Source organism: Cygnus olor, chromosome 8, assembly GCF_009769625.2.
Source record: "Cygnus olor isolate bCygOlo1 chromosome 8, bCygOlo1.pri.v2, whole genome shotgun sequence".
In the NCBI taxonomy this organism is placed as follows: domain Eukaryota; kingdom Metazoa; phylum Chordata; class Aves; order Anseriformes; family Anatidae; genus Cygnus; species Cygnus olor.
In genome coordinates, this window is record NC_049176.1 from 5,523,948 (window position 1) to 5,550,664 (window position 26,717).

A 26,717-nucleotide genomic window follows, 5' to 3' on the forward strand; every position below is an offset into this window, starting at 1 on the left:
AGAAATAAGAGACATGGCAGAAGATATTAGAAGCCATTTGCCTTGTTGCATAATGATAGTCCTTAAAGACCCGAGAAACAGCGACAACAACTGAGAAGCAGCTCATCAGCTTTTCGTCACTGCTAGCCATTTCAAAATAACACCAGATAGTTCCTCTGAACTACTGATAGAATAACTATCTTCATTCCTATTTAGCCCAAAGCAACTCTGGCACAGCACACTTGAAACTGTACCATTATCTATCTATCCTACCATACAGCTACACTCTGTTTCATTTCAATGGGAATTCGCTCAGACAACATGAAGAATAGATCCATTTTGGGAAAGCCTTAAGTATGAATATATGTTTAAGTACTAAGGATTTTATAGGCTCCAATACAAATATCTCGACTTTAAAAATGTCCATTAAATAAATAAAAAATAAGCTATTTGGGTACACTTCGGTTAACATTCAGACCTGCTAAGGAGTAACTTTCCTTACTCGAAATGTTCTCCAATTCCCCTTAATGAACTAAAATCCGAATCTGAGTCTGAGATATTTTCAGATTTGCGTGTTGCTTTTCTCTCAGGTACAATCCACAAAAGGGCTAACAGTCTTTTACATGTACTTCTGAGCAATTACATGAGTTCCACCTATTGATGTGTCTGCTTAATCTTCACATTAGACTTGGCTGTCTCCAAGATTATCCTGACCAGTTTGGAGTGATTACACATCCTAGTCTAACATGACATCTTCAGCTTCAAAGGAAAATCAAGTTTCATATATGGAACACAGGACTGGACAAGTTTAACCTGAATGCAACATGCAGCAACTGCTATTTACTACAACAGGTACTAGACTTCAATTAATTGCCTTTATTTTATTAAACTCAGAAGCACATTAATTTTCTAAGTATCAAAATACAGAAGCTTAGAGACAAACAAATATAAAAATATTTTAATCCACTTTGTTCTGTTTTTGTTTTTTCTTATTGCTACACAGGAATACGAGACTCTACATAAGAGCAGAGGACAAAATTATCCACCCCTATAGATGCTTTTAAGGCTGACATTTTATCCCCACTTCAGAAAGATCAGGCACAAAGGTTCAAACCTTGTTTGAAGTATTTACATGCCATTCTGTTTAGTATTTTCAAGTTTAAAGTGACAATCTCCTTTCAAAAATTATTTAGCCATTTTAGGACCGTAAACCCAGTATGCTTTCAATACTACTTGGGTATCCAGGAACACGTCTACATATCACTAAGTAGCACCTAGGGGTACCTAAGCTATCGTGGAGCAAATTGGCATGCCTGTGCAGAACCATGCAGGATCATGCAGCCTGTGTCCTGGAATCAAGACAACCGTTTCTCAGCAACAGCAGCCAGTGCAGTAACAGAGACAATGACTCAACTATACTGCTTCAAATTAAAAATTAGGCATGCCATCTCTAAATTCAGGATGTCTGCAGCATTCTTCATAGTCACTTAGACCTTACTGCATTGAGCAAAGCATCATCTAAAAAAAATCTCAGAATCCAAGTCAATAAAACTGTTCAGAAAAGAGGTTGCTGAAGGAAAAAAAGGCAAGAAGGAACATACATGAGGTTATTGTATTCCTCCACACCTGTGCTTAACAAAACACAACCTATGCTTTAAACACCCTTTTTAAAAGGCTATGGCTACATTTTGTTTTTTAGCATCAACAATATGCAACGTGAGCACCTGAACTGGCCAAGTTTACAGAGCTTTTGCAACTTCAGCTTACACTATGAAACTTAGGTTCAATATATACATCTGGACCATTAGACATACTGTGTTTACAGAAATACAGGTAGCTTAAAGATAGCTCAAGTAATCCATGTGAAACCACAGATGTGCATGTACATGCACATACTTCAGAGGAAAGAAAGAAAAGTTTTTTTTCAGCTCAAGTTAGTCTTACAAATCCTCGCTCATGGAAGAATTTGTGGTCTACTAGCATTTATCTAGCTTTGTAACATCTGTCTTTAATTTGCCTACATATTTCTAGTTCAGCAGAGCTTTTGTGAGACAATTATTTTCTGTTTCACAAAGCAATCTCCCCATATCAAACATTTATAAGCATCTTCATCATCTGCCTTTCTAAAAAAATATTCCATCTGTTCTTGGGACTGATGGTCTACAGCTACGGGACCTGTGGACCAGTCATGCTGGTCAACACTATATAAAATGGCCATCGTTTACTCTTATGAGTATTACTTTATTTAATAAGGGAATTCTTACTGAAGAGAATTATGACAAAGCAGCCTTCTGACAAATGGGAAATGGGGTAGTACCTTCAGGTTTTGATCTTTCGACAGCACTGCTGCTAATATTTGGTACTTAATTATAAAATCTCACTCATACTGTGTATGACTGGCTTTATGGCTTGTCCATCTTGTAGAGGTAACCAGCTAGCCACGTATTTCATCACACTTTCACTCAAATATTACTGGGGGGGAGGCTTAAAATTCTTACCTCAGAAGCATTTGACAGACCTTGCAAGATGTCACACGACTGAAAGTATGCATTTTGAACTCATGAAAGCTTGTATCCGCATAGTCTGGTCGTATATTTGACCTAAAATAAAAATTATTTGAAAATCTGTTTTAAACCAAGAAGATTTAGAACATAATACAATATTCACAGCAGGAAATCTGAATCCGTGAACAACTAACTCTATTTACACTTCAATGATTATCACTGAGGTGAACTCAAAACATGGACTTTATCACATACCTTTAAATGAAGTCTGAATCATTATATTTTGCATACATGATCCTTAAAATACATCCAAACTGTTTTAGCTATCACAGTAACTAGAAAACAGTTACTATACATCAAAAATTTTGGGTAGTCCTGTATGGAGCGGGAGTTGGATCCTTGGGGGTCCCTTCTAACTCAGGATATTCTGCGATTCTATGAAAATACAAGTCTGCTTTTTAATCCTCATTGAGTAGGTTCATTTTACAGACCCAAAGAACGCTCACTTCTTCATTCTCAAGTATTTTGTTATGTGTATCTACAAAGAAGAGCAGCTCACAGTTTCAGAACCACGCCATTAGAAAAACATAAGCAGCAAATTTGGGACAATTAGGTCACAATTATGCAACAATACACTGGATAACAGGAGCGAATTCAAAAGCAGTTAGAAAATATTTGGGGGTTTTGTTAGTGTTTCTTAAATGAGCTTCTTCAATGCCTACAGCTGTTGCTACACAACCTTGATTTAACAAATGAAGTAGAAGATCACTATTTATACTGCTAAAATACTGCAACACGGTAGTTGCAGACTTATTTCCGTACATCTAATTTGCCTAAGCACTAATCCATTGCTGTCTCTTGTTTATCATCTCTACTGATCCCATTTAAAAGTGGGAGTTTAAGTTAAATATGACCCACTCATTTTGTTGCACTGGTGACTGTTTGCAGGCTTATTTAAATTTTATTAAGTAATCCATTTTTTTCTGTCATTTTCCACATTTCCGTGAGGAAAGAGGGGACAGGAAGTTTTAAGTTATTTGACATTTCTTTTGCTTTAATTCAATGATATCCTCAAATTACAAAAATGCAACTACCTTACACTTACAAAAACAGAACCACTGAAGTGCTAGCTGCATAATTTAATACTCGACAACATTAAGCTAGACTATCCTAGACAAAAATATGTAGGACGCATTAATGGATTTTTAAAGATTATTTATCTTGGAATGTTTAGGACTCCATAGAATTCTGGTATTTCTTGCAAAAGCAAAGGAACGCGGGATGCATAGGAATTAAAACGGGGAAAAAACAGAGAATAAGAATGGAATAATCTACAATACTCAAAAGGAAAGATAAGAAGCTTTCCTGACACACAAAATTACAAATTCAGGCATTAAAGTTGGAGGTACTTATTAGGCAAGTTTCATTTTTATGTATTATCAATAACTTTTGGACTATAACACAGAACAGCCACAAATTGCAGCGAAACAAATAAGTAAGCATGCAAGCATCAATCTCTCCAGGACTGAATGAAAAGGCTTATGAAAAAACATTCAGATAACCTGTTTAAGTACCCAGTGTCAGAAAGGTCAGTCTTCTAATCTGCCTGCTGAAAATGAACGTGCTGAAAATGAAACCATACTCAGAAAGCAAATGGGATTTTGCTTTTATGCTCGAAAATAGCCTTTCACACAGTAGTGTTTTAACTCGCTCACTAGTGTCTCTTCTTGCTGTGCTACGCAAGATGTCAGTACTACAAGACCTACTCAAAAAGGCACAGATACTACCTATTCAGAGCAGGAAGGTACAGGTATCAGGCTAAATTAATCTTCAAAACAGAAGAACTTTTAAAACAAGAACCCTAAAATAGTGCATTGTTTTTCTGAACTCTGCAGAGCAAGGCCTGTATTGCACAACACATTTGCAAAGGGTCTGATAAAACCTCTGAGGCTACCCAGTTCACTACAGGCAATGCTGAAAATTCTAGAATGAGTCACAATACTTACAATTGCAACAAAAGCTGTTTTTAAACCAGTTTTGTCTTTAAACCATTTGATTCAGACCAGGATAGCTTGCAAAACCACGTCACAAGCACCCACCTCATGTGCAGAGACTCATCACGTTTCAAAGCATATAAAATTAATCCTAACATCGTGACCATTTTTCAAGTACGAACCAAAGAATTGCATGCAATTGCTTAACGCAACTATGTGACTAAGTTTCTGTCATATGTAAAAGTTCTCTTCTACTCTTCCCTAGGACTCTTCCACAAAGATCGAAATACATATAAACTACTGAAAATATACCTCCTATTAACAGGACAATAGCGATACATTGGGTTGATACTTCTATTAAAAGGAACATTTGAGCCACTCAGTTTTATTTTACAACCCCTATTAGAAAAATTTATTGAGAGTGAAAAATGAAGCATAGTCCTAAAATGGCAAAGAACGAAGCTGTCCCTTCACAGAGGAGCTGCCACAAGGCCTTCCGCCTTCCGATAATATAGTAAGTTGTTTTATTTAACCTATGGACTAAACTATTAGCTTACCCGGTCCTAAACAAGACAAGGTTTATCCCGATGAACAGACTTAGTACTTCAGCTTTCTACTGTATACCAAAATTTGTAAATGTGTCCTGTTTGTATAAGTAGAAAAATATAAACTGGAAACGTGTAATACAATACAAACTTCGGAATGCAATGCAAACTTAAATTTACCTTGTCCATCACGGCCTACAGGAGGGCATAGCTCAGATCCAAATACTCCTCAGTTCTTAAGGATCATATAAATGCATCATTTCTCAAAGGTTCTATAAATCCCACCAGGTTTTAGTTGAGTGATTCTACTCTAAAGATTGCTTCAATAAATTCTCCTTCTAAACACTCATTTTCTTCACCACCTACAAGCCTTTCATACTTCCTGTCAATTCACTGCCATTGAACTTCACGTATTTACTTGCTGGCTAAAGCCAAACTTGCACAAAGATCCTTTAGAACTGCTGTTTTTAAAAGACCTACATCTGAGCAGCTCTTTTAGGGGTATGCAACAAGTCTTCATAAACCAAAGAGCCTTTTAAATTTTGCTGTCCCTTCCACCACTCAAAACATATCGTTCCCACCCCTCACCCCAAGGCCAAAAAGAAAAGCAAAAACAAACAAAAAAGCAAAGGAGATGCCACTGAAGTACGTCAATCACACGTTAAATGAATCTTGAAGGGACTAAAGCCTCAGAATATTGCAGAGGATTCTGTCCAAGAAAGCAGGAATCAGAAGTCTGCACAAAAAGAAAGATTGGGCACAGGATTATATTTAAATATACTTCCAAACGGTAGTCTCAAAACAAACCATGCCATTATATTCACTGAGAAGCATCATTCCTGTTTTCTTAGTGATCATTCCTCCTAGTAGTCTACAATTTGAGGTAAAATGGGAATGGGCACATATCAGCGAAATATATTCTTGAATTTGAAAATGTCGCATTTCAAAAACTTTGGTTTTATATGCATCATTTCTTAGGATTCTCTTTATAAAGAGATAAGTATTAAAAATATTAATTACTTAGATGCATCATTTTTCATGTTAGACAAGAACGCATTTCCTTACCCCTCAAAAAAAAATTGTCACATTTATATGAAAGCAGTTTCCAGTTGTCAATATTCTGACAAAGACAGTAGAAAAGAACAGTGCAAAATCCAAAATGTTTACTCTGAATGCAGAGTAATGTAAAGCAAATGAAAATACAGTGAGATTAATAACGACATTAAAAAAGATTGAACTGTAACAACCGTAAATGTGGAGGTAGAATAAGGAAAGGTTTATCTAAATACATATATTTCACTGCTAACTGTGGACAGGAAGACACTTTCATATTTAGCACCTTTCAGTCGTGCTGCATGATGGCAAATCCAGTTTTGTAGTCACACTATGTCACACACAGCTGATGCAGTCTGCGATGATGCACTGTAGCAGTATATATCAAGTCACATGTTTCTTAACATAAAGTTTGCTCTTAACGTAAAGTTTGAAGCCTAAGAAATCTGGGGGATTGGTATTTTCATTTTTGGTATATTACTTCGGAACATTTATATACGTATAGCATACATACATATCAACATATGAAAACTTTGGCATCTAATACCTCTTCTGTGATACCACACAAAAGTTTCACAGTAGAGATCAAAAACAACTCATCTTTTGTCCATGGCCCATACCACAAGAACCACGGGATTTTTTTCCATAAAACCTTTCACTCTAAACAGCATATACTATTTTTCAGTTTTAAAAAATAGTAAATAAATCTGGCAACTTCAAAGGAAAAACATCAGCCATGGCACAGCACACAACTTTTCATAGTCACCTCCAACCATAAAGGAGGACTTCGCATTCAAGCCCATTACAGCATTCAAGCCCTACACTGACACTCTGAGAGCACAGATGAGAGCTGTTATGACATGATACCAAAAAAAACTTACTTCCCAACATGCGGGCATGTTCCAAGATACAGAAGAAAATTAATATTAAGCCAGTATTAATTTTAAACTCAGAACTAAGAATATTGTGTTGAGAAGGAGTATTTCTTGCCAGGAAAATAAATAGGAACTCACGCACAACTGTTAGAAAAATTCTATCATACACCTGAAACAATTTCTGTGGCCAATATTAGAAAAATCTGATTTAGGACTTAAACTTGGTCCCTTTCCCATTAGGCAGAGTGGGATGGAGTCACCAGTCCAGCCTTCTCAACTTCTATCACGGGGTGCCCCATGTTCATCCCAATGAACATATTATCCATCGCTGCTTTTGAAAAATCTTGATAAGCATCTGGAGCAGGAAGTCACCCCTATACCAGCAATACTTAATCTGAGGTAAATAGTGACAGAGGATTTGTCCCTTATTTCATTGTAAAATTGCCTCTTTTTCTTACAAACATTACGGGGAGTCAAAAGTAGCTTCCCTTTTTCTCTTCTACTTTTTCCCCAGGTTGTTATAACTCCTACGCTCTAGCAGGGACAAAATGTCAGAATACAGAAACAGAGTGAATCTGTAATTAAGAAATTTTTTCCAACTCTCTCCTTAATTCAGCAGCAGAATTTTTGTAAGGGACAACCATGAGTGCCCTCTCCTGTACAGCACTATATCCCCATAACCAGATTTACTCCAGTCACTAGAGCAACGTCCTTGGGCTGCCCCTGAGCCTTTTTAGTAAAGCTTTCTCTTTTCAAGTTTCTTGCAGAATATTAGTCCCACTGGGACCAATTCACTGCTACACCACCAACCCAGAGACCTGCAGATGCGTGTCTTGCTAGTCCCCTTCATCATTGGGCACTCAATTCTTATCCCTGCATAAGCCATCAGAGCCACCATTGAAGGAAAGGAATGACCATCTGCTTCAGTCAGCCCTGCTCTGGGCAGATCTCACCGCGAAGTTTGGAGAGTGCAGGGCAGAAAAAAGTTACCAGGAGACTTACACAATCACACCTGATATCATCAGACTTCTAAGCACTCCATTTTTGCTGACATCGTGCCAATGAAATACTCCCCTTTTAAAAAGGCCCCAAATCTGCAGTGATGCAGTTGACTCTTACTTCTCAGAAAAGTAAATTGATGCACAGACCACATTTTCTTCAGCCACCCACATAACACAACACCTTTATAAACAGTGTCAGAAAGTGTCACATTATTAACAGTCCCCTCAAGCTTTTGCAGAGGGAATTCATTCTAGTAATCACCTTCACCTAGGTTAATGACATGACTGACCACAGAATAACGTCATTGACAGTCCAAGATTATCTAGCCACACGTACAGGTACATCTCAAATTACCATAATATTGCGCACACGAATAAAATGCAACAGTTGAAACTATATTTTTATTATTTTCCTATAGCAGTTGGGATAACAGTTCAAAAACCTGAAGTAACTCCAAACCTTCAAGACAAACATGTCATGAACAAAGCACTAATACTGAAGTCCAAGTAAAGCAACGAGCCTTGGCAATCTTGAAATATCTAACTACATGAACTCTATGCCTCATTTTACAAAACTGAATTTTGACCGTCTCGGGTCTGTGTTTCCAAGATACACAACACAGTGGAAAGAGTACAACATCAATACCAAGCAAGTTAGATGGGATGTGTTACTGGTATTTCCTTGCTTAATATGAATCACTTTCTGTTGAGAAAACAAAGATCAGAATGTGCCCGAATACCAATAGCATACAACAGGCATTCGGCTAATATGTAGCAACAGTTTAATTTTTATCAGCCTTCTGACATTTGTTTGTTTTCAACATGAACTATACAAAATACCTTTCATAACAAGAGGTCAGGCTAAACAAACAAACAAATTTCCTCAGTGGCTTAGGCACAAATATGCTTTCTTTTTACCATCAATTTAATTTTCTCTACCCAGTTAAGGCTTATAAAATAAATACACCAAGAAAAGTACTAAAATTTCAGCCCCCAAAACTCTCTTACATCACTCTCTAAAATTAAGTATGCAATTATTAAATATATAATTACAATGGATAACATAACCCAAGAGATTAAATAAAGGAAGGCTAAAATAGCTTACTGTAGCTCCTCCCATTTTCCCCACATGGAGAACAGGGACATGAACATCCCAGTCTTCATTTCCACGAAGGTGATATTTCTGAAGACACACCATGAAAAATCCTTACTTCACAAATTCTAACATACTGACTGGATCTTCCCTTGGATGTTTTACTTCTGTTGGAGATCCTTCAAGGTAGATCTGCCCTTCAGATATTTCAGTTTTAGCCTCAGAGACTTTAAGAACTATTGTCTGAAGTTTATTTTTCGTGCGCATATTACTGAAAGCCTGCTGGCTGCCAACAAATTAACAGAAATATAGGAAAGGAATAATTCGAAGTATTAGGTTGATTAGACTAATTAAATTCTTATAGGAAGTTTAAATTTTAAATAAGAAATTAATGAAATGCAAGCATGACTTCTGGAAAAGAGCATACAAGAGAAAGACGGATATTATAAAACGTAAAGAGCAGAAGCAACTAGAATTTGGGGTCTTTGGCCTCTTGGTTATGGGTACCAAACTCTTCATGCAGCACTCGTGACAGTAAGTCACACAGCAGCAGAGCAAGCAGCAAGTCTACCATCATGGAGTATATTCTGCAGGCACAGGAGTTAAATGAAGGCCCCTACGAACAACACAAAGAAAAAACATCTCTTTTATTCTAAATCTATTCACTATTACCTCTAACACTATCAGCTCAAAACGGTGGTTTAAGCCATCTGCCTGTGAGGTCCGCTGCTGTTCTCCACTAGTGACTGGTTCTTCTATCTCTTTCACTGCATTTTGAGGGCCGTTTCTTCTAATTGCTTCCTTGGCAGCTTTTCAATACTAGCTAGATTTCGGCAATTAAGACCTGTACAGATCCTCCCCTTCCTTCCCTGGGTCAAGGCCTCTAGGAAGGTGTTGCTTCTACTCATTACAAACATTTCAATTAAAGCTGAAAAATTGCTTCTCTGGAGTACTTAATTAACAACTCAACTTCCCCTTCCAGACTCCAAGTAATTTTAATCTAAATTTATTTTTCTTAAATGGGAAAGAAAAAAATAACTATTACAGAAAAAAAATAGAGAAATTTGATATTCCTCAGATTTTTGCGCATCACCTTTCCACCATGCAAAGCATATATATGAGTCATTGCAAGAATTGCAGCATATATAGAAGAGTAAAAAAAAATACATCCAACTCAGACAAACGAGTAAGTGACCCTTTGCAAATGGATGGAACAAGATCCTTTCAAAAGTGAATTAGCAGCAAAACAAGACAGGGTAACAACAAGAGCAGGTGCTGACCTAGACGCTGCCGAGTAGATCGCTTCTTCTGTTACAAGACACAGAGAAAGCAAAAGCATTGTAAACACTGACTGAATGGAGTCACTTTTCTCAGGAGGATGTTAGGAGGAAATTCTTCACTCTCTGGTTGGTGAGGCACCGGAACAGGTTGCCCAGAGAGGTTGTGGATGCCCCATCCCTGGAGGTGTTCAAGGCCAGGTTGGATGAGGCCCTGGGTAACCTGATCTAGTGGGTGGCATCCCTGCCCGTGGCGGGGGACTAGATCATTTTTAAGGTCCCTTCCAACCCAAGCCATTCTATGATTCCATGATTAAAGTCCAAATATGTTGTTCCAGATGATCATAGCTAAGTGGGACAGACAACTTGGATAGAAGAGGAACCTTCTCCTCCCAGAACAGCAATCTCACAAGCACGTTTCTGTGTGACCAAGAAAAGTAGAAAACACACTGTTATGGGTGCTCTTGGTTTGGGAACACGCTGTCCAGCAGAGCCACAGGTTCTCAGACTAACAACTTTCAGTTTTCCACCAAAAGGGAAAAAGATGTTATATCTTAATCAGGGGAGAGGGGCCAGGTTTTTGTTGTATTTTGTTTTTAAATATTAATGCTATTTAGGTTAGGTTTTGAAGCTCCTTTTCACATATCGGTCACTTCAAGAAATGCAATCTTATCAGAAGAAGTTACACAAGATTTGACTGTATGCAATGTATGCAAAATATCCCATAATTTCAAAAGTGTATTATATTTGAAAACGAGTAGCCATTCCATCCAATTAAAACATGGCTTTAGAAAAATCATTAAATGTATGTATGCCCAACCATGAGCCCTGAGGCATAACAAATAAGCAGGTGCATGAAGTATCAGCTAAGGAGTCTACAGTGAATCAAAACTGTTTTAAGTATTAAAAGAAGAAATACTACAGGGAGCTCAGATAAAACTCAATACCTTGAACTCTCTTAGACTCTCAACCCTGATTTAGACCTTTGCATTTTAGAGCTGCTATTATTCTGCGCTCCATGTTATGCTTATAAGAATTTAAAATGCTCCAAACAGAACAGTTGAGTATTATGGACACCCTGAGCACAAACTGCTAAAGAACATTTTCAAGCATCTGTGACAAGAAATCTGATGCAGTAATCATGCAATATAGCCTACTAAGACAACGGCACAGATTAACAGCTACAGATGCTAGAAATTTTCATTCTGTTTTCACTTAGACTAATAGTTGACAACACCACAGAAAATGCATCAAACCTAGATCAGCCAAAGTTATTAACTGCCATCAGAAGTTATTTACAGAAGGACTCAGCCTAAGTTAAAATTCCTACTTAGTTGCTCAAATGACCAACTTTCAAAGTTTTATACACCTTAGAAGTTAGCCATGTCAACTGGATGCATCTTAGAAAACTTTAGAAAATTTAGTAAGCCAATAAATATGGCAGATGTTAGCCACTTTTTCCAAGTGTTTTAATTTCTATCCATTTTATTTTTATGAATCAGAAAACCGTGTATGTTACTGTCAAAGACGACAAACAGCTTTCAGCAAAGCCTATGAAAAATTTCATGAAAAGTTCCTGCTCTGTCATGCAGACTTCCCTAAGAATCACATTGCCCACAAACAGCAGAGCCATTTTACATATCCTCTCTTTCCACATGAAACTTGGTGGCTGAGCTATTATCACCATTTCAACTGACCACTTCATACAACATGCTAGCATCTAACAGAAAGGCACCTGTGTAATCAAGTAACCAAGCAAAAGGGCAGGGACACAAATACAAATAAATCATTTGGGTATTTACAAGGATTTTATAATTAACTGTAAAAAGATGAAAAGGAAATAGTGTTCTTAAAGGGTATTCTCACTAGAGGTGGGTGATGCCTTTTTCCAAAGGATGATTTTCAGCTTCTTTTCCACCTTCTCTCCTCAAGCAGCAACACTGATTACTTACAGCTAATTTATTTTCCCTGTTCCAGATAGGCTGTTATATTTCAGAACCATCTTTGAAAAAGATATTTACTGAATTAATCAATCAATCAATCCTCCATATGTTAATACTCAGACATTCTGGTTTGTCACATCAAAGAGTCTCCATCAAGAATACATGTTATATAATTAAATTAACCATATCACAAGTAAATTGTGCTTTTGATCAAGAACGCACAACTTCTAAGACTTTGCTAGGAAATTTACTTACTTGATCATATGATGAGTAGCTTTTCTGAGATCAAAGAAATCATCATGTTAACTTTTTAGAACTGTAATGCATTGTTTCAAACAAGATAATGGCTCTCCTTTGTCCTTATCAGCTTCTTCCCTGAAAAGTATGGGAGATGGACTGCTTTGAGCTAATCTATTCTCATTATAAGGTGTATGGACACCACCACCTGATACGAACAAAGCTCTGTCACACTTGACTATTTGTAATCAAAAGCGTAAGTACTTCATATACTTTAAATATCACTGGCTGAGTCTTACAAGAGCATTATGTAAATTTGGATTTGTAAACTTTAGCTGCTCACTGTGATAAACATCAGATGTTCTATCACAGATTCACGTTTAATGAATATAAGTGTCTGTTTTGGTGTAGAAAATGTAAAACTACAGTCTGTATAGGACCACAAATCTGTGAATTGCAGGACAAACACCTAAATCTGCTAAGTAGGCAAAAAGGATAGCATGGGTTTGCAGGGAGGAACTAGGACATTTGTTCACATGGTCGAAGTATCAGGACAAAATCAGCATTACATGTTTAGAGACTGAAAAAAAAAAACACCTTACACAAAAGCAGTATTTAGACAGTGGTACTTAAGTCTTATGATGTGGTATCACTGCAGTCTTAACTCATGCTGATATTCAAGTTTATGAAATGCTTACTAATTTTCATAGTAGTATAACTCACATGTTATAAGGTAATTTGTGGAAACATAAGGACAGGAAAATCTATTTTTGTGAACCAGAAGATACAGTATCAAAGTATATTTATCTCCAAGTGTTTACACACTGTTTTCATAAATTGTTTTGCTTTCACATTCTGTGCTATCCTTACACTGCACTCTTAATCATATGCAGAATCTTCACACGGTTTTTGCTGTGCCCGGAATAATCTAAACAAATCACATAGCTATAAATATATTGTGAATGGTTGCTTGTAACCCTGAAAAACACTTGATCACAAACAACTGGAATCTAAGCAAAGAACAGGCAGCCATTCTTCTTTGGCAGACAAGAACTTCGTAATCATTTTTGCAGTACTGAAATATTTATACTGATGGAGAAGAATGGCAAATGTTTGTTTATTGCTTTGGTAACCACCTATTCGAGGTTGGTATAAGAGAAACCCTTTCCAGGCTATTTGAAAAACGCAACTGGTATCTAAGGTTTTTGAAGTACCCTGATACGAAAGCTTTAATTTGTCAGTGTTCAATATGTCAGAGCTCAAATATTCTCTCAGAAGGAGTCTTAATGCATATGCATTATTAATGCTCTATCTGAGGGAACAGATCTATTTGAGCTGAATCTGACCAATGTCATTAGTCACAGAGTGCAAAGCAAATTTGGAAATAATAGGTAAGAGAACAATTTTCACCTACTCTGTGGTTTATATTAGTTTTCTATAAAATCTAGAAAACCAATGAGCTCTATCTACAATTTATGTAGCTTGCCTAATCTAAAATGTTGTACACACACCTATCAAGTCTGAGAACCACTGAATCTCAGGATTATTTCCTTTCAATCAGATGATTTGTTCTGCTTCCCTTGAGTTAAACAGTTTGAACTGATGTCTAATTGAAACAATTTTTCAAGAATGTATTAGATGGTACCTGACCCGCTGCACAAACTCTAAGTGATGTAAAAATTTAATATAAAATAGTTAAGATTAAAAACCACTTTTTTGTGGAGGTCTTGTGTTTTCTGTTTGTTGTTTTTTTTAGGACTATATAGCTTTCAAATGTGAAAAAGCTCTATGAATGTAAAACTAAAAAAAAATCAGATTCATTAACTCCACGCAATTAATGTGTACACTAATCACTATAATGATGTTGGGTTTCCCACTGATGTTTCAGGGATGATGTTAATATTGCGATTTCACTAACAATGTCAAAGCAGAAACTACAATCATAGTACTTCTGAAAGTGAAATTTTAACTAGTTGCTTTTTAAAAGGCCTGTTTGTCTGCAAGATGTTTCACACACTTTTTAGTTTGTGAAAGATGTTGAGTAAAGCCTAATTAAAAGGCATGTTACAACACTGTTGCATGAGGCTTTGCAATATTGGTTCAGTGCATCTTGAAATTCAGCAGTACTAAGCTCAAGCAGAGAAGGCCCCAAGCAACCTAAGCCCTGCAATGGGCTAGAGACTGAAGTAGACAATCTCCACACACCCCTTCCAACCTAAATTCTTCTTTGGTTTCATTTTAAAGTGCATTTCTGCATAACATGTTCCTATCTAGTAAAATATACTCAAGCCAAATTTGCTGATGGCCATTTTTAGAGCAGATTACAAAGCACAATGAGAAACCAGAGAAAGACTTAATTCAATTAGCAAACTACACGTCATGATTACAAACTGAATTCAGTACAAACCAGCATAAGATACGGCATACTGTATTACACTAATGGATTCAGATATTAAGTCAGTGTGAAAATTTAATACATGGCCTTTCAAGAAAAAGGTCTCTAATGCCATTGTGAGGACAACCTCATACACCTGGCTCCATGCTCTATGGCGATCAAGAAGCGTTAACCAACTAGGCACAAAGAAATTTTAGTAGGTTGAAGAAAATGTTCAGTGTCCCCATGAGACATAATAATTCACATCTTTTATATCAGTATTTGTTCGTTCATCTTATAATGAAAAAAAAAATGAATCTCATCACAGCAATGACAAGAAAAGCAGTTGCCACATAAGGAATTAACCCTGATAATTAGCACAGTAAGTAGCTCCAAAGACAAAGCAGTACAGCTGAGGAACGTATGCTCATACAATACAGGAAGAGAACTTCAACTTTCAAATATTTCTTTTAATAAAGAACAATTAGCATGAAATTCATTAATAAAGATATTAGTCTCTTTTTAAAAAAGAAAAAAGCATCTGTAGGAGAACTTTCTAGGAAAAAGCAATACCAACCAGTGCTGCTATCTTTTACTATCAGCTGAGTAACACTGAAATGTCAAATATCGTATGTAATTTTTTTTATGAGACAAATTCGTTCTGATTCTTCTGGGTTTTTGTGTGGGTTTTTTTGTTTGTTTGTTTACATGCAGGAGAAAAGAACAGATTAGATGGGACATGTTACTAGAAAAATCTATCAAAGTTGTGTCTGACAGTTGCAACCTGTTTTTGAGGTTTCAATGGCTTGGCTACAGCAAATAAACCATGCACTATCACACTGCTAACAAACTTTCTCTTAACACATCATCTCTAGTGTGGCTCAGTAATTTGGTGCAGTAATTTAGCTCTATGCTCCTCCTATTATTATTATCTTGAATATGGAATGACTGCATTTAAACCAATGCTATTTCACATTCTAGATTAAACAAAGGTTCCACATCTAGTGCAACAGGTCTTTGCAGTACTATCTATAAAAAGGTGCTTATTTACCCATACAGCTATAAGCTCATCTATTATTAATAGAGTTCCAAGAACAAAGTAGCAACTGCTTGAATTAACCACTACTGCTGCTAAGCAGCTCCTCTGAGGCAATTAGCAGTTACGCTCTCGCTGCGTGTGCCAAACTTCCACTCACACAAATGAGAGGGAACGGACACACCAAGAGTGAACTAATCCATTCGAAATACCCAGGCTACTGCTAAAACTCACTCCACTGGTCTCTGCTAACTTCATGAAAACCTCTCAAATTCACAGTCCAAAGCTTTAGCTTCAGGAGCTTGACTACAATGTTGACTGTGCTGCCTCAATATCCTGCTTCACTTTACGATGATCTAGTGCTTCCAGCTAACTGGCAATTTTGAAGTTTGTACAAATTATATATACATCCAAAAAAAAAGGGGGGGGGGGGGGGGGGGGGGGGGGGGGGGGGGGGGGGGGGGGGGGGGGGGGGGGGGGGAGGGCAGGAGAAGACCCAGCCTCACCTTCGGTCAACAGCACCAGTGCTGCTGTGTTACAGTGCCACTGCTGCTGAGAATGTAGTGTAAGTAGTGGCCCCATTAATCATCTTTATGAAAGTCTTAGGAAAAATAATTATGGGTTTGTGGTATTATGTATTTTCTAAATAAAGCAATAAAGTCTCAGGAAAACAGCAAATAGATGTATATAGTAGAACTGCCATATTAATACAAACTTACTCAGTTTCTTACAAGCAGTAACCAACTGTAGACCCAACCTCCCTCATGAGGAACACCTCACCACATACTACAGTAACAACAAAGCAAGCCAAGTGGTATTTTTCATAGATTTGTGAAAATAGTTTTCTTACAAAGTTACTAGTTAGCTTGTCTGAAAAATAGCACTCAAAAATTGCACTGGGATTTCATCTTTCCTTCAAAAGATTTTCCATATCAAATGTGCCTAATGTATTCCTGCCCTCCAAGCTGAAACTAAGCCCAGCCTGCAAAGCAGTGTTCTCCTATTTCATACTTCATCAATAACAGAAGCCTTCCATACCCAGAGACGAATTCTCATCTCAGTTACACCAGAGCAGCAAAAGAATAATTCAACACATTTCACTGGATTTAGGGCTTGTCTACACTGAAAAGATTTTTAAACAGCGCTTTTCTTGAAATACATTCACAGGTTCAGGAACTGAAGTAAGGTATCTGTACAGTAAGTGCCTTTTCAGCAATATAACTATAATCACAGTGGCTCCTACACTGATACAAACATCTAACCTACAAAAAAGTAAAATTGCATACTATTTAACAGTTATGCAAAAAAAAAAACATTCTAGTGGAAACAAGGCTCATTCTTAATTTAAAAATGAGATCCCAATTTGTTCTCTTGTTATGTTCTTGGATTAACACTTACAGAGACCTGATTTCATACAGAATGCTATCAATAAGGCAACAAAACTGCATTGAAATTTCTGTCTGGAACTCAGTAAACAACATCATTTTTAATAAGCAAGTATCTTAATAATCCATCCACTCTCAACTGTGCTATTTCTGCAGTCTCAGTAAAATTTTCAAGTACAAGAAGTATCTTGCCCATAAAAGTACCAATGCTAATTGAGTATGATGAATAATAGCATAATTCTAATCATGGCTACTTTTCAGAATAGATTCACATTAGAATAGTTATCCTACACAGCAGGCCATGAGACCCCTGAAAACAACAAATCAAAGAAACCTGCAGAACAAAATACGTCATGTTGTTTATTCCCAAATACAAACTCCTGTGCCTCAGTACATATCAGAATATAATTATTGCTATGTACACCCATACGTTTTGGGAGAGCTGCAGTGGGAAATATGCTATCAAGTCAAAAAAACCATAACAGACTGGGGGAATGTATAAAATCTTCAGGAAGCACCAAAGCTCCAGATTCTTTTTAATCCAAGTGGTTATAAAATAAAATGGAGCAAAAGAATTGGCTAATGCAAATCACGCCCCTATATCACGTTACACCTCAGCCCTGACCCACAACAACCCTGCTGCTCCAGTTCCCTTGCCTCTGTGTTATAGCCTTGAATCACGCAGGAAGACGCTAACCCAGAGGTATGGGGTTTACGAGAGGGACATACATCCACGCAAGACAAGGCTGGCACCACAATGCTCATTTTCAGTGAGAAACTCCACCTGCCCAAGAAGAAAGAGTAGCACATCAACTTGTCAGCCCTGCAGGTCCCAAACCACCGGCTGCAAACAGCACTGAAGGAAGGTGGATGAGGCACATGAGAGGGAGACTCAGACTCTCAAACCAGGAGTCGTGGAGGAGCTGCACATCCCCTGCACGCAGAGTGATGGACAGAACCTGAGGGCACTGGAGACCAGAGAGCAAAGAGCAGAGGGCATGAAAATGGGTGCACAACCTGCACACAACCGTAATGATATTTGGGAATATCTGAGGACATACTCATGGGGAAAAAACATAATTCTTACTGCTCTCCGTAACTGACTTTTGTTGCTGTACTGGGTGGGATTTTTTGCGCACAGGTCAGAAACAGGAAGCCTGAAGAGTGATCAATAGCTGCAATGCTAAAGCTGCTAAATCTAAGTTCCCCATGCCTTTCATACATGTTCTATCTACGTTTAAGTAAATATCAATAATGACATTTTAAAAAGTGCAGCAGAGAGAGCAGTCAGAAAGATAGGAAAAGGTGAAGCACTTGGCTTTCTGCACACATACAAATAAAGCCTCTTCCCATTCCCCACTCTGCTATCCAGTTTTTTTTTTTTTTTTTTTTTTTTTTTTTTTTTGCCAAAATATGCCATTTTGTCTTTGCTAAAATCAGCAAGATGTGAACTTTGGTTAGAGGGCCTCATAATATCTGTCCAGCTTGGGCTCTCCCCGCTTCTATTCACATTTACATCATTAACAGTCATCCCACTAAGGTTTTAAATAAATACATTTAGCTTGTAAGCAAGTTTCAGTTGTATCAGCTCATAGCAGCCTTTTTTCCCCACTCCACATACCTTTGCAATCACATCCAAAACAGTCTTGATTAATTCTGTTGTTTTCACTCGGTATATCTCACTGTCCCTCACTCTTTTTTTTTTTTAAGTACGGCAAGCATCACCTTATCATCTGATTCCCTTGTTTACATGTTTTAAATTAATCAGAATACCTGAGGTGTCGACGATCATGTTTGTCTTTCCAACAAGAATCAGAAATGGAAATAAAGCTCATGCTGCATAACAATAATGTAATCTGCAGTGCTACATGTGAACAACTTTTCAAGAAGTCTAAAGCAGACTGCTTCTTTCAGTTCAAAATATACAAAGAAAATCAGCCTTTTGAAACAAGATGTAATAAGCTGAGCAACTTATTCCAAATACTAAAGAATAGATTAGTTAAAAGCCACTAGGAAAAATGGCAGAATCCTCTCCCTTAAATCATCAGCATCACTTCTCAAAAATATATTTCAATTAATCAAAACACTAACGTAAGGGGAAAAGAGTCACCACTACGTTAGATATTTATTGCTAAAATAATTGATGTTTTCCCCTTGTTGCTTAAGACAATATTCCTGAAACTGTCTTTGCAGCAAATTTGTGAAGTAATACATAGCCTAGAGTGCCCTCTTTCTTTTCCAAGAGGAGTTTCAGGGAAATACTCTGTTCATGAAGATGTCAGTCAGCAAGCACTATTGATTTTGAGAAAGTCAAATAAAACAGGTAACTAGTCTGTATAAAAAAGTAAATATGTGAGTAGCTCAGCTTAAATTAAGTGACATCCTTAGACTTGAGAAGACATGATTTACTTAAAAATATATATATACTTACAGAGCCATCTGAAATTGTTCAAGCCATTTTTTCTTCAAATCTTTAGTTTTGCAATAAACTTCTAAACCATTTTGACCTTGGATATGAATGAGGTAGAAGCCATAAGACCACTGCATGAAAACAATAGCAATAAACAGGTCAATTATGGAAAAAAAAATCATCTCTACATTTTGTAATAAAAATCCTGATTTTGGAAACACTATGCTGTTCTGTTCACTTGAGAATGGCTTACTCAAATGTTTTAGTAACATCAGAACAAGCAAAGTTAAAATCCTTAAATATTCATTTTTGCTTGCGGTTAATACATAAAAGTTTGGAAATTAAATTGTATATAATTCTTAATCTTATTAAAAGGTTTGAACTGCTGCTAAGACATACATTTTGCATGAATTACTATCAATATTTACTTTTATTTTCTTATCAGTAGTGGGATTATTTGTAATTTTGTATTTCTGAAGATCTATTATTTCCTTCATTTCATAATTATCACCTCTCCGTTTGCAAACGATTACAGCTAGATCAAACAAAAAGATATGCTACAAAAATACAACATGAAAAGGGTTAAAAACACTATGGATAGACAACACCCTAAGTCTTATCTTATAAACGTTTTCCTGTTGCATTTACAATTTTCAAGGTGAACAATTAAACTACTGAATAACAGAAGAAGAAACACTAGAAGTACTTGCTAGAGACTTACTACTTGTAAGGGACTCAGATGATCTTACATGATAACGTAATAGCTAGCTTCCCATGAATCACCTTGCAAATTCACTTGCTAAACTGTGATGAGCTCTAAGATGCACACTGAAATGAGAGTGCTCTCAGGAATCACTAAGCTGACCTCAAGTCTGAAAAGAGAGTGTCACTTTACAGGTATTTTAATAACAAACACCAGAAGCCATGCCATCACCTGTCTTGCCTTGCACGTTTGTCTAATGTAGTGATCCTTATTTCCCCATCACCTTGAGGCCTTCCATACTGTAAGAGGGAGTGATTCTGAAACAAAGAGTACGTATGATTCAGTAGAGCAACAGCAGTAAGATAGCACATTCAAATCTTAGACCACTCCCTCCTTTCACCCCACAAAAGGGCTTTTCAGGTCCATTTAAAAAAAAAAAAGGCATCTTTTCCTCATTATCATCTAAACTAATTACTGTGAGGCATCAGTCCATTCCATATTTGTCTTCAAACAGATACATTTTCTGCATTACAAAAACACCTGAATCACTGTACAAATACAAACATTTAACTACACAAATACATTTAACTACATATAGGCCCCCAGCTCGGATTTACTGGAATTTCACAGAATCCCTGCAGGTATTTCTGTGAATATTTATATCATTCTAGGCCAAGGAAATCATACTTGCATTTGAATTTCACCCAGAGTACTATAATCTCACATGAAACTGGAAAAAAAATTAAGTACTTCATTGTATTTGATCAGAAGTTATTAAAAATTGTATAAATGCAAACTATCACATACCAAATTCTCTATTGATAGTTGAAATTGTCTAATTTCACGGAGCGTTTCGTTATCTCTCTTCACTTCATTTACATATTGAGCCAAGTCCTAGAGCACATCAACAGGAAAAGGGAGGAAAAAATCCAAAACAGTCCACTTAAGCCAAAGGCAGACTTAAAAATAAATTTGCCAAAGCATATTAATATGCACATTTAGTTATTTAAAAAAGTATACATTCCATGTTCAAGAGTTACCGATCTGTATGCCTAGATATAGAAGGAAAAAAGCCTCTGCTTATCTTAAATCATATTTACAACTTTCTTCATTGTATCTGTTCAAACCCAAATCCAGTAGCAAGAAAGAGGAAAACATACTGAATATTAGAAAAGGGCCAACTTTCCGAATTTTGTTAACGTCCTATTTTCAAAACTAAAGATAGAAATGTAATTTACGCAGCAAAATTATGGTCTGAAAAAGCAATCAACAACATCCAATACCTGAGAATAAGACAGAAGGTAAAAAATAGCATATAGTAGAAAACATATGCAATGCTGCTCAAAAGCAGCATGTAAGGTATAAACATGTGTCTGTGTGCTTATTAGGAGGGAGAGAAGAAGCTACTGTACAGTAGTAGTGTTGTACAGCAGAGAGAAGGTATTACACAGATTTTAGGAGGCTTTTAATCGGATATACTACCTAAAGTCACAGGTTGAGATCATTATGGTCCCCCATACCAGAACATACGTTGTACACATTTCACTAAAGCCTTTAAAAAGCTCTGAACATGCTTGAGTAATAGTGACAATTTACTGGGGTTTCTCTGTTTATGGCTAGAGATAAGGAACAAGCAGGAGTGGTAATTGGTGAGGTCAGGGATGCCGAGAGCAGCAGTTAGAAAAGGTATTCTGATCTTCACAACTTGCTTTTACAGTATCCTTCAATATGGTCACAAATTTGGAAGGTGGAAAAATGATGCACCTTGCTAAGACATTTTTAATCAGAATCCAAGAATAGCTGCAATCATTATGCTAGTTTCCCAAATGAAACCAGACAGGATACATCACATCAGTCTTAAAAGAGTTGGTACAGAAATTAAGTAACTTTTTTCTTGCTGCTAAAAAGAAATCGACAGCCAGATTTCCTCCCAGAATTTTCTTTCCAGGGTGGCAGTACCACCTTGTTAGCAGGATATTTTTCCAAAGATTACTTTCAAGCAGACACACCAGGGCGTTTAGAAGCAACATACCTACACTGCACAGTCACTGCTCTGGCAGTTTACTAAGAGACAATACAGTAAAATGAGAAGGGAAACAATGTTGTGACCTTAATGAGAGATGCTAATTCCCGTAGTGTTATTTACTATATTGGCTGGTTATGTTCTGCCAGCCAGGACACAACTGCCACAACCACTCCGAAATGAGATTTTTTAATCTTATTCTGAGTCCAATCACCAAAAACAATGACACACACAAAGGGGAAAGAAAAGAGAGGAAAAAAACTTTTTTTTTTCCCTAACCAATTACCAGTAATCAAGATGCACGCATGGATCGCCACTAGATGGAAGCAATGTTATACCACCCTCATTTCAGGCATCTACCTGGGAGATTATCATGGTGGCTCTCTGCATTCACTCCACAGAACTGAATGACAAAAAGGGGAGCCAAAAACACCTTTTGTGAGCTACTTCATATTCCTGGGCATTCAGACAGTGACATAATGAGACCAAAAATGTTGTGACCCAAACTAACTTATTCTGACTTCAGCATCTTCTATGAACCTTACAGATTACAACAGGAGGCGTAACCTTTGCTGTGTTAGCTTCCTCCTCCAAGGGAGGGAAGAAAAACTCAATTCACCAACATGAATTGCACAATTCATGTCTGTTAAAGTTAAATGAAGCAGAAATTACACTGTGCAGAGGAACACAACGTAATATAAGGCAGTACTGCTATTCTAGAAACCATTTGTTTGTGCCACTTGTAGAGGGGCAGGTACTACTCCCGTACCTCCAGAAAGATACAAATGTTTTCAAAGATAAAGACAGAGATCATACTAAGACACAGGAAAGTCTGTGATTCTTGTAAGGAAGAGAATATCTACACCTCACTGGGAAACCACTGACCATGATTAGGAATTGGCTTACCATGGTAGAAGTATTTCTACATTTTCGAAGTCAGACCAGCATCATTGAAACACCTGCTTTTTACCTCAATACATGACATCAAATTGATTTTTTAAAAGTAAACTGAAATGAGGAAGCTCCATTCATAAACACTCCACTTCAGAAAGTTACTGAATTTGTTTAAAGACTTCCGCAAAGCTTTCAACTATATACTTTGCCCTAATGTACTCACGAAGTTCACAGTGACTTGAGAAAACATCTATTTGACCTGCTGTGAAGATCATCTCTTCAGGAAAATATAGTTGTGAACTACCCTTTTAACTGCCAACATGGATATAAATACTTCATTGACATGAATGCTTACCTTCATTGCATCAAGTGCCCAGTTTAGATTTGCCTTCTCCATGGTATCAGTAGTGTGCTTTACCAGCTCCTGTTGACAAGAGTAATTACAACTTTTCACCTGCTGTCTGACAGTTTGAACAACAACTGAAGCTATTATGCTTGCCCAATCCCTCCTAACCCCCCAAAGAAACCTAGAAACAGGAAACACAACCCAAGAATTCACATTTTCTTCTCTATACTGACCACCTATAATTGAGTGGAGACTGCGCAGAGACAACTAGCAAGATTTAAGAACAGCATAGCCTAAACACTGATTGTGGTGTTAACGAACAATCTTTCAAAGTTAATTTGGTCTGTGTGTCACTTAAAACTTGCCAATCAGATCATTAAAGCATGTGCATGCTGAAAGCACATGTAAACATGCAAGTTCATTTGCTGATTGCCATACAGCATATGATCCCTTTCCAATGTACATACCTGTCTGCAGACAGGGATGTATGCTGGCATTAAGATCTCAGCAAAACTGTGCAGCTACTTAAAAGAAGTTACTGTTTCATTGTAACGCAGATAAAGCTGACTCAAAGACTCAAAAGACACATTTACATCACATGTAAATGTTTAAAGATTTTTTTTAGACACCTTCCATTTGGAAAAAAGTGTGGGTTTTTTTTAGTTTTTTTTTTTTTTTCCTGAAGTGAAAAAGTAACCTCTTAGGGAAACAGATTTTTTCCTTACAATTTAAGGAAATTGTACATTCTAGGTAACAAATACTTGCTAAAATCCTAGAAAAAAAAGGAGTAAGTATTTGTACTTCACATTACATTTCCAACAGAATTACTGGATTTTTTTCTTTCAAAGTCTATAAAATATTTCTTGTACAATGCAAACTTATTTCATGTTATCTCAAACATTAGGACATAGTGACATATTGTTATCATCTTTTCATAATATACAGGCTGATAAATTTACGACACAGAGCTAAGTTTTTAAAAAGCGTTTTACCATTCATTTTGTTCCAACTTGCTGTTGATCTAAACATTGATGACTTAGAAATATTTCAAAAATTTAATATACAAATGTATGTTGCTCCACAGAGTCAAAATTATGCTTCACATGCAAGTAGTAGATCTTTTTAAAAGGACATTTACAAGCATCAGCAGGGTTGACAGTCTAATAGAGTAATACATTTCTTTTGCAGCTGAACTAATGAGTCTCCTGGCACAGCTACCAAATTAAATTATAAGACTCTCCACCCTTATTACAGGACTAACTGTGAAAGCTAACGCTTTGTGGGTTATAACAAGAAGCATTTCAAAATAAATATGGCTTTATTGTAATTTATGACAGCAAGAAGCATCTTAAAAGTATGCTGTCAGTATGGTTTCAGCTTCCTTTTAGGGATAATGGTCCACATTTAAAAGCACAATGATTATAGTTTGGTGCTACTAACCATTTCAAACATACCAAGAATGAAAGGTTCAGATACTAGGGAAACAATTCTGGTGTATTCATCTTCCCCAGATGTGCTTCAGCTCCAAAGAACAATCTCCATAAGGAAATCTGCACTTGACTGGATTTTATTTCATAGCAAATAAGCCTCAAATCTATAAAAATGTCAGTCACCTCCCCTTGATAAAGGCTTTTAGCTCTCATTCTTATAAACAACTGATGATAAACAAACCACTGTTTAGTTCTCAGCCCCTAAAAACTAAATAAATATATATATATGTACACACACATACCTGGAGCAGTAGGTGATATTTCAGCACTCTTTGCATTGGAACCACTAAAAGATCCCGCAATGTGAATTTCCCATTATTGGCCCTCTTGGAACATTCCTAGTTCAAAGCACATTAACAGATTAAAGATTAGAGTTATATAAACTCTATATACATATAAATAAATGTATATAGGGTAATTCCAAATAATATACTGGCCAACCAACTGTAGTAAACTTGAAATAAAGAATATCAAGAAGAAGAAAATAGTTGATATGGCAATAAAAGCTAAACTAAGAAATACCGTATCTATGCATTTGTTCTTAGGTATCTCAAGAACATGAGAAAGACTATGGAATAAACATCATAACAGAAATTAAGCATTCAGTTGAACTAAAAAAAGACATTGCTTATCAGCACAGCAAAGAAGGCAAGCATTGCATCCATCTTCAAAAAAGCAAAGAGAATTTTAGAAGCTACAGGCTAATCAGCCTCCCTTCAGACCTCTCAAGAAACTATGGATCAAGTGCTCACCATCAACCTGCTACAGGTAAGTCAACGCTTGACCTACCTCACAGCTTTCTGTGATGAAATGGCTACATCTGTGAACAGATGGGGAGAGTCTACCTCAACTTTTCCAAGGCTTTTAGCATCATCTCCCAAAGCACCCTAATATATCCAAGTTGGTATGTTATGGTTCAGATGAATGAACTACTACATACATGGAAAAACTAGCTAGATTATGAGGCTCAAGAGCCCACACAACCTGGGGGACAGCTGCAAGTACAGCTCCTTGAGGGTCGGCCCTGGAATCCCTCCCAGTTAATATCTTTAGCAATGATGTGAAAGAGGACAGGGAGGATATCCTCAAGAAGTCCACAGATAACACCAGATTGGAGGTGCAGGTGATGCTCGTCAGGACACATTCAACAGGAATCTCATGACACCAACAAGAAAAAAGCAGAATCCTGCACCTGGGACACACCAGCCAAGGACACATCAACCTGAGGGCTGGCCAGTAGCCCTGCTGGAAAGGACATCATGTTCTTGGTAGTTAGCAAGCCCTGCGAGGCTGTGGGGCTGGGGCTTATTTGGCCTTGAGGTCCCTCCCACCTTGGGCCTTTCTGTGATTCTATGTTCTCAGCTGAGATATCACAAACAGAAGGGTATCGTTTCTTGAAAAGCATCCTAATCCTACTGCTGTCAGTGGCAAAACACGTTCACTTCTTCTCTTCAGGATGCCAGACTCTGCATAGCTAACGCATTCATTTGATCAGAGACTCCAGGAAATGAAAAGAGAGAAAAACACATACTCACATATCAGTCTAGCCAGTTTT

General features: G+C 37.0%; 1 protein-coding gene across 1 annotated transcript in view; it reads right to left on the reverse strand.

Moving 5' to 3' along the window:
* VAV3 (vav guanine nucleotide exchange factor 3) overlaps positions 1-26,717 on the reverse strand; it is a 167,980-nt gene that overhangs the window by 66,207 nt on the left and 75,056 nt on the right. The window contains exons 10-16 of the mRNA XM_040566157.1: positions 25,405-25,500; positions 23,682-23,750; positions 21,217-21,303; positions 20,641-20,726; positions 20,135-20,264; positions 19,728-19,837; positions 2,478-2,579 (exon numbers count right to left, since the gene is read on the reverse strand). Of these exons, the coding sequence (XP_040422091.1) occupies positions 2,478-2,579; positions 19,728-19,837; positions 20,135-20,264; positions 20,641-20,726; positions 21,217-21,303; positions 23,682-23,750; positions 25,405-25,500 (680 nt within the window). The remainder of the gene's footprint in view (positions 1-2,477; positions 2,580-19,727; positions 19,838-20,134; positions 20,265-20,640; positions 20,727-21,216; positions 21,304-23,681; positions 23,751-25,404; positions 25,501-26,717) is intronic.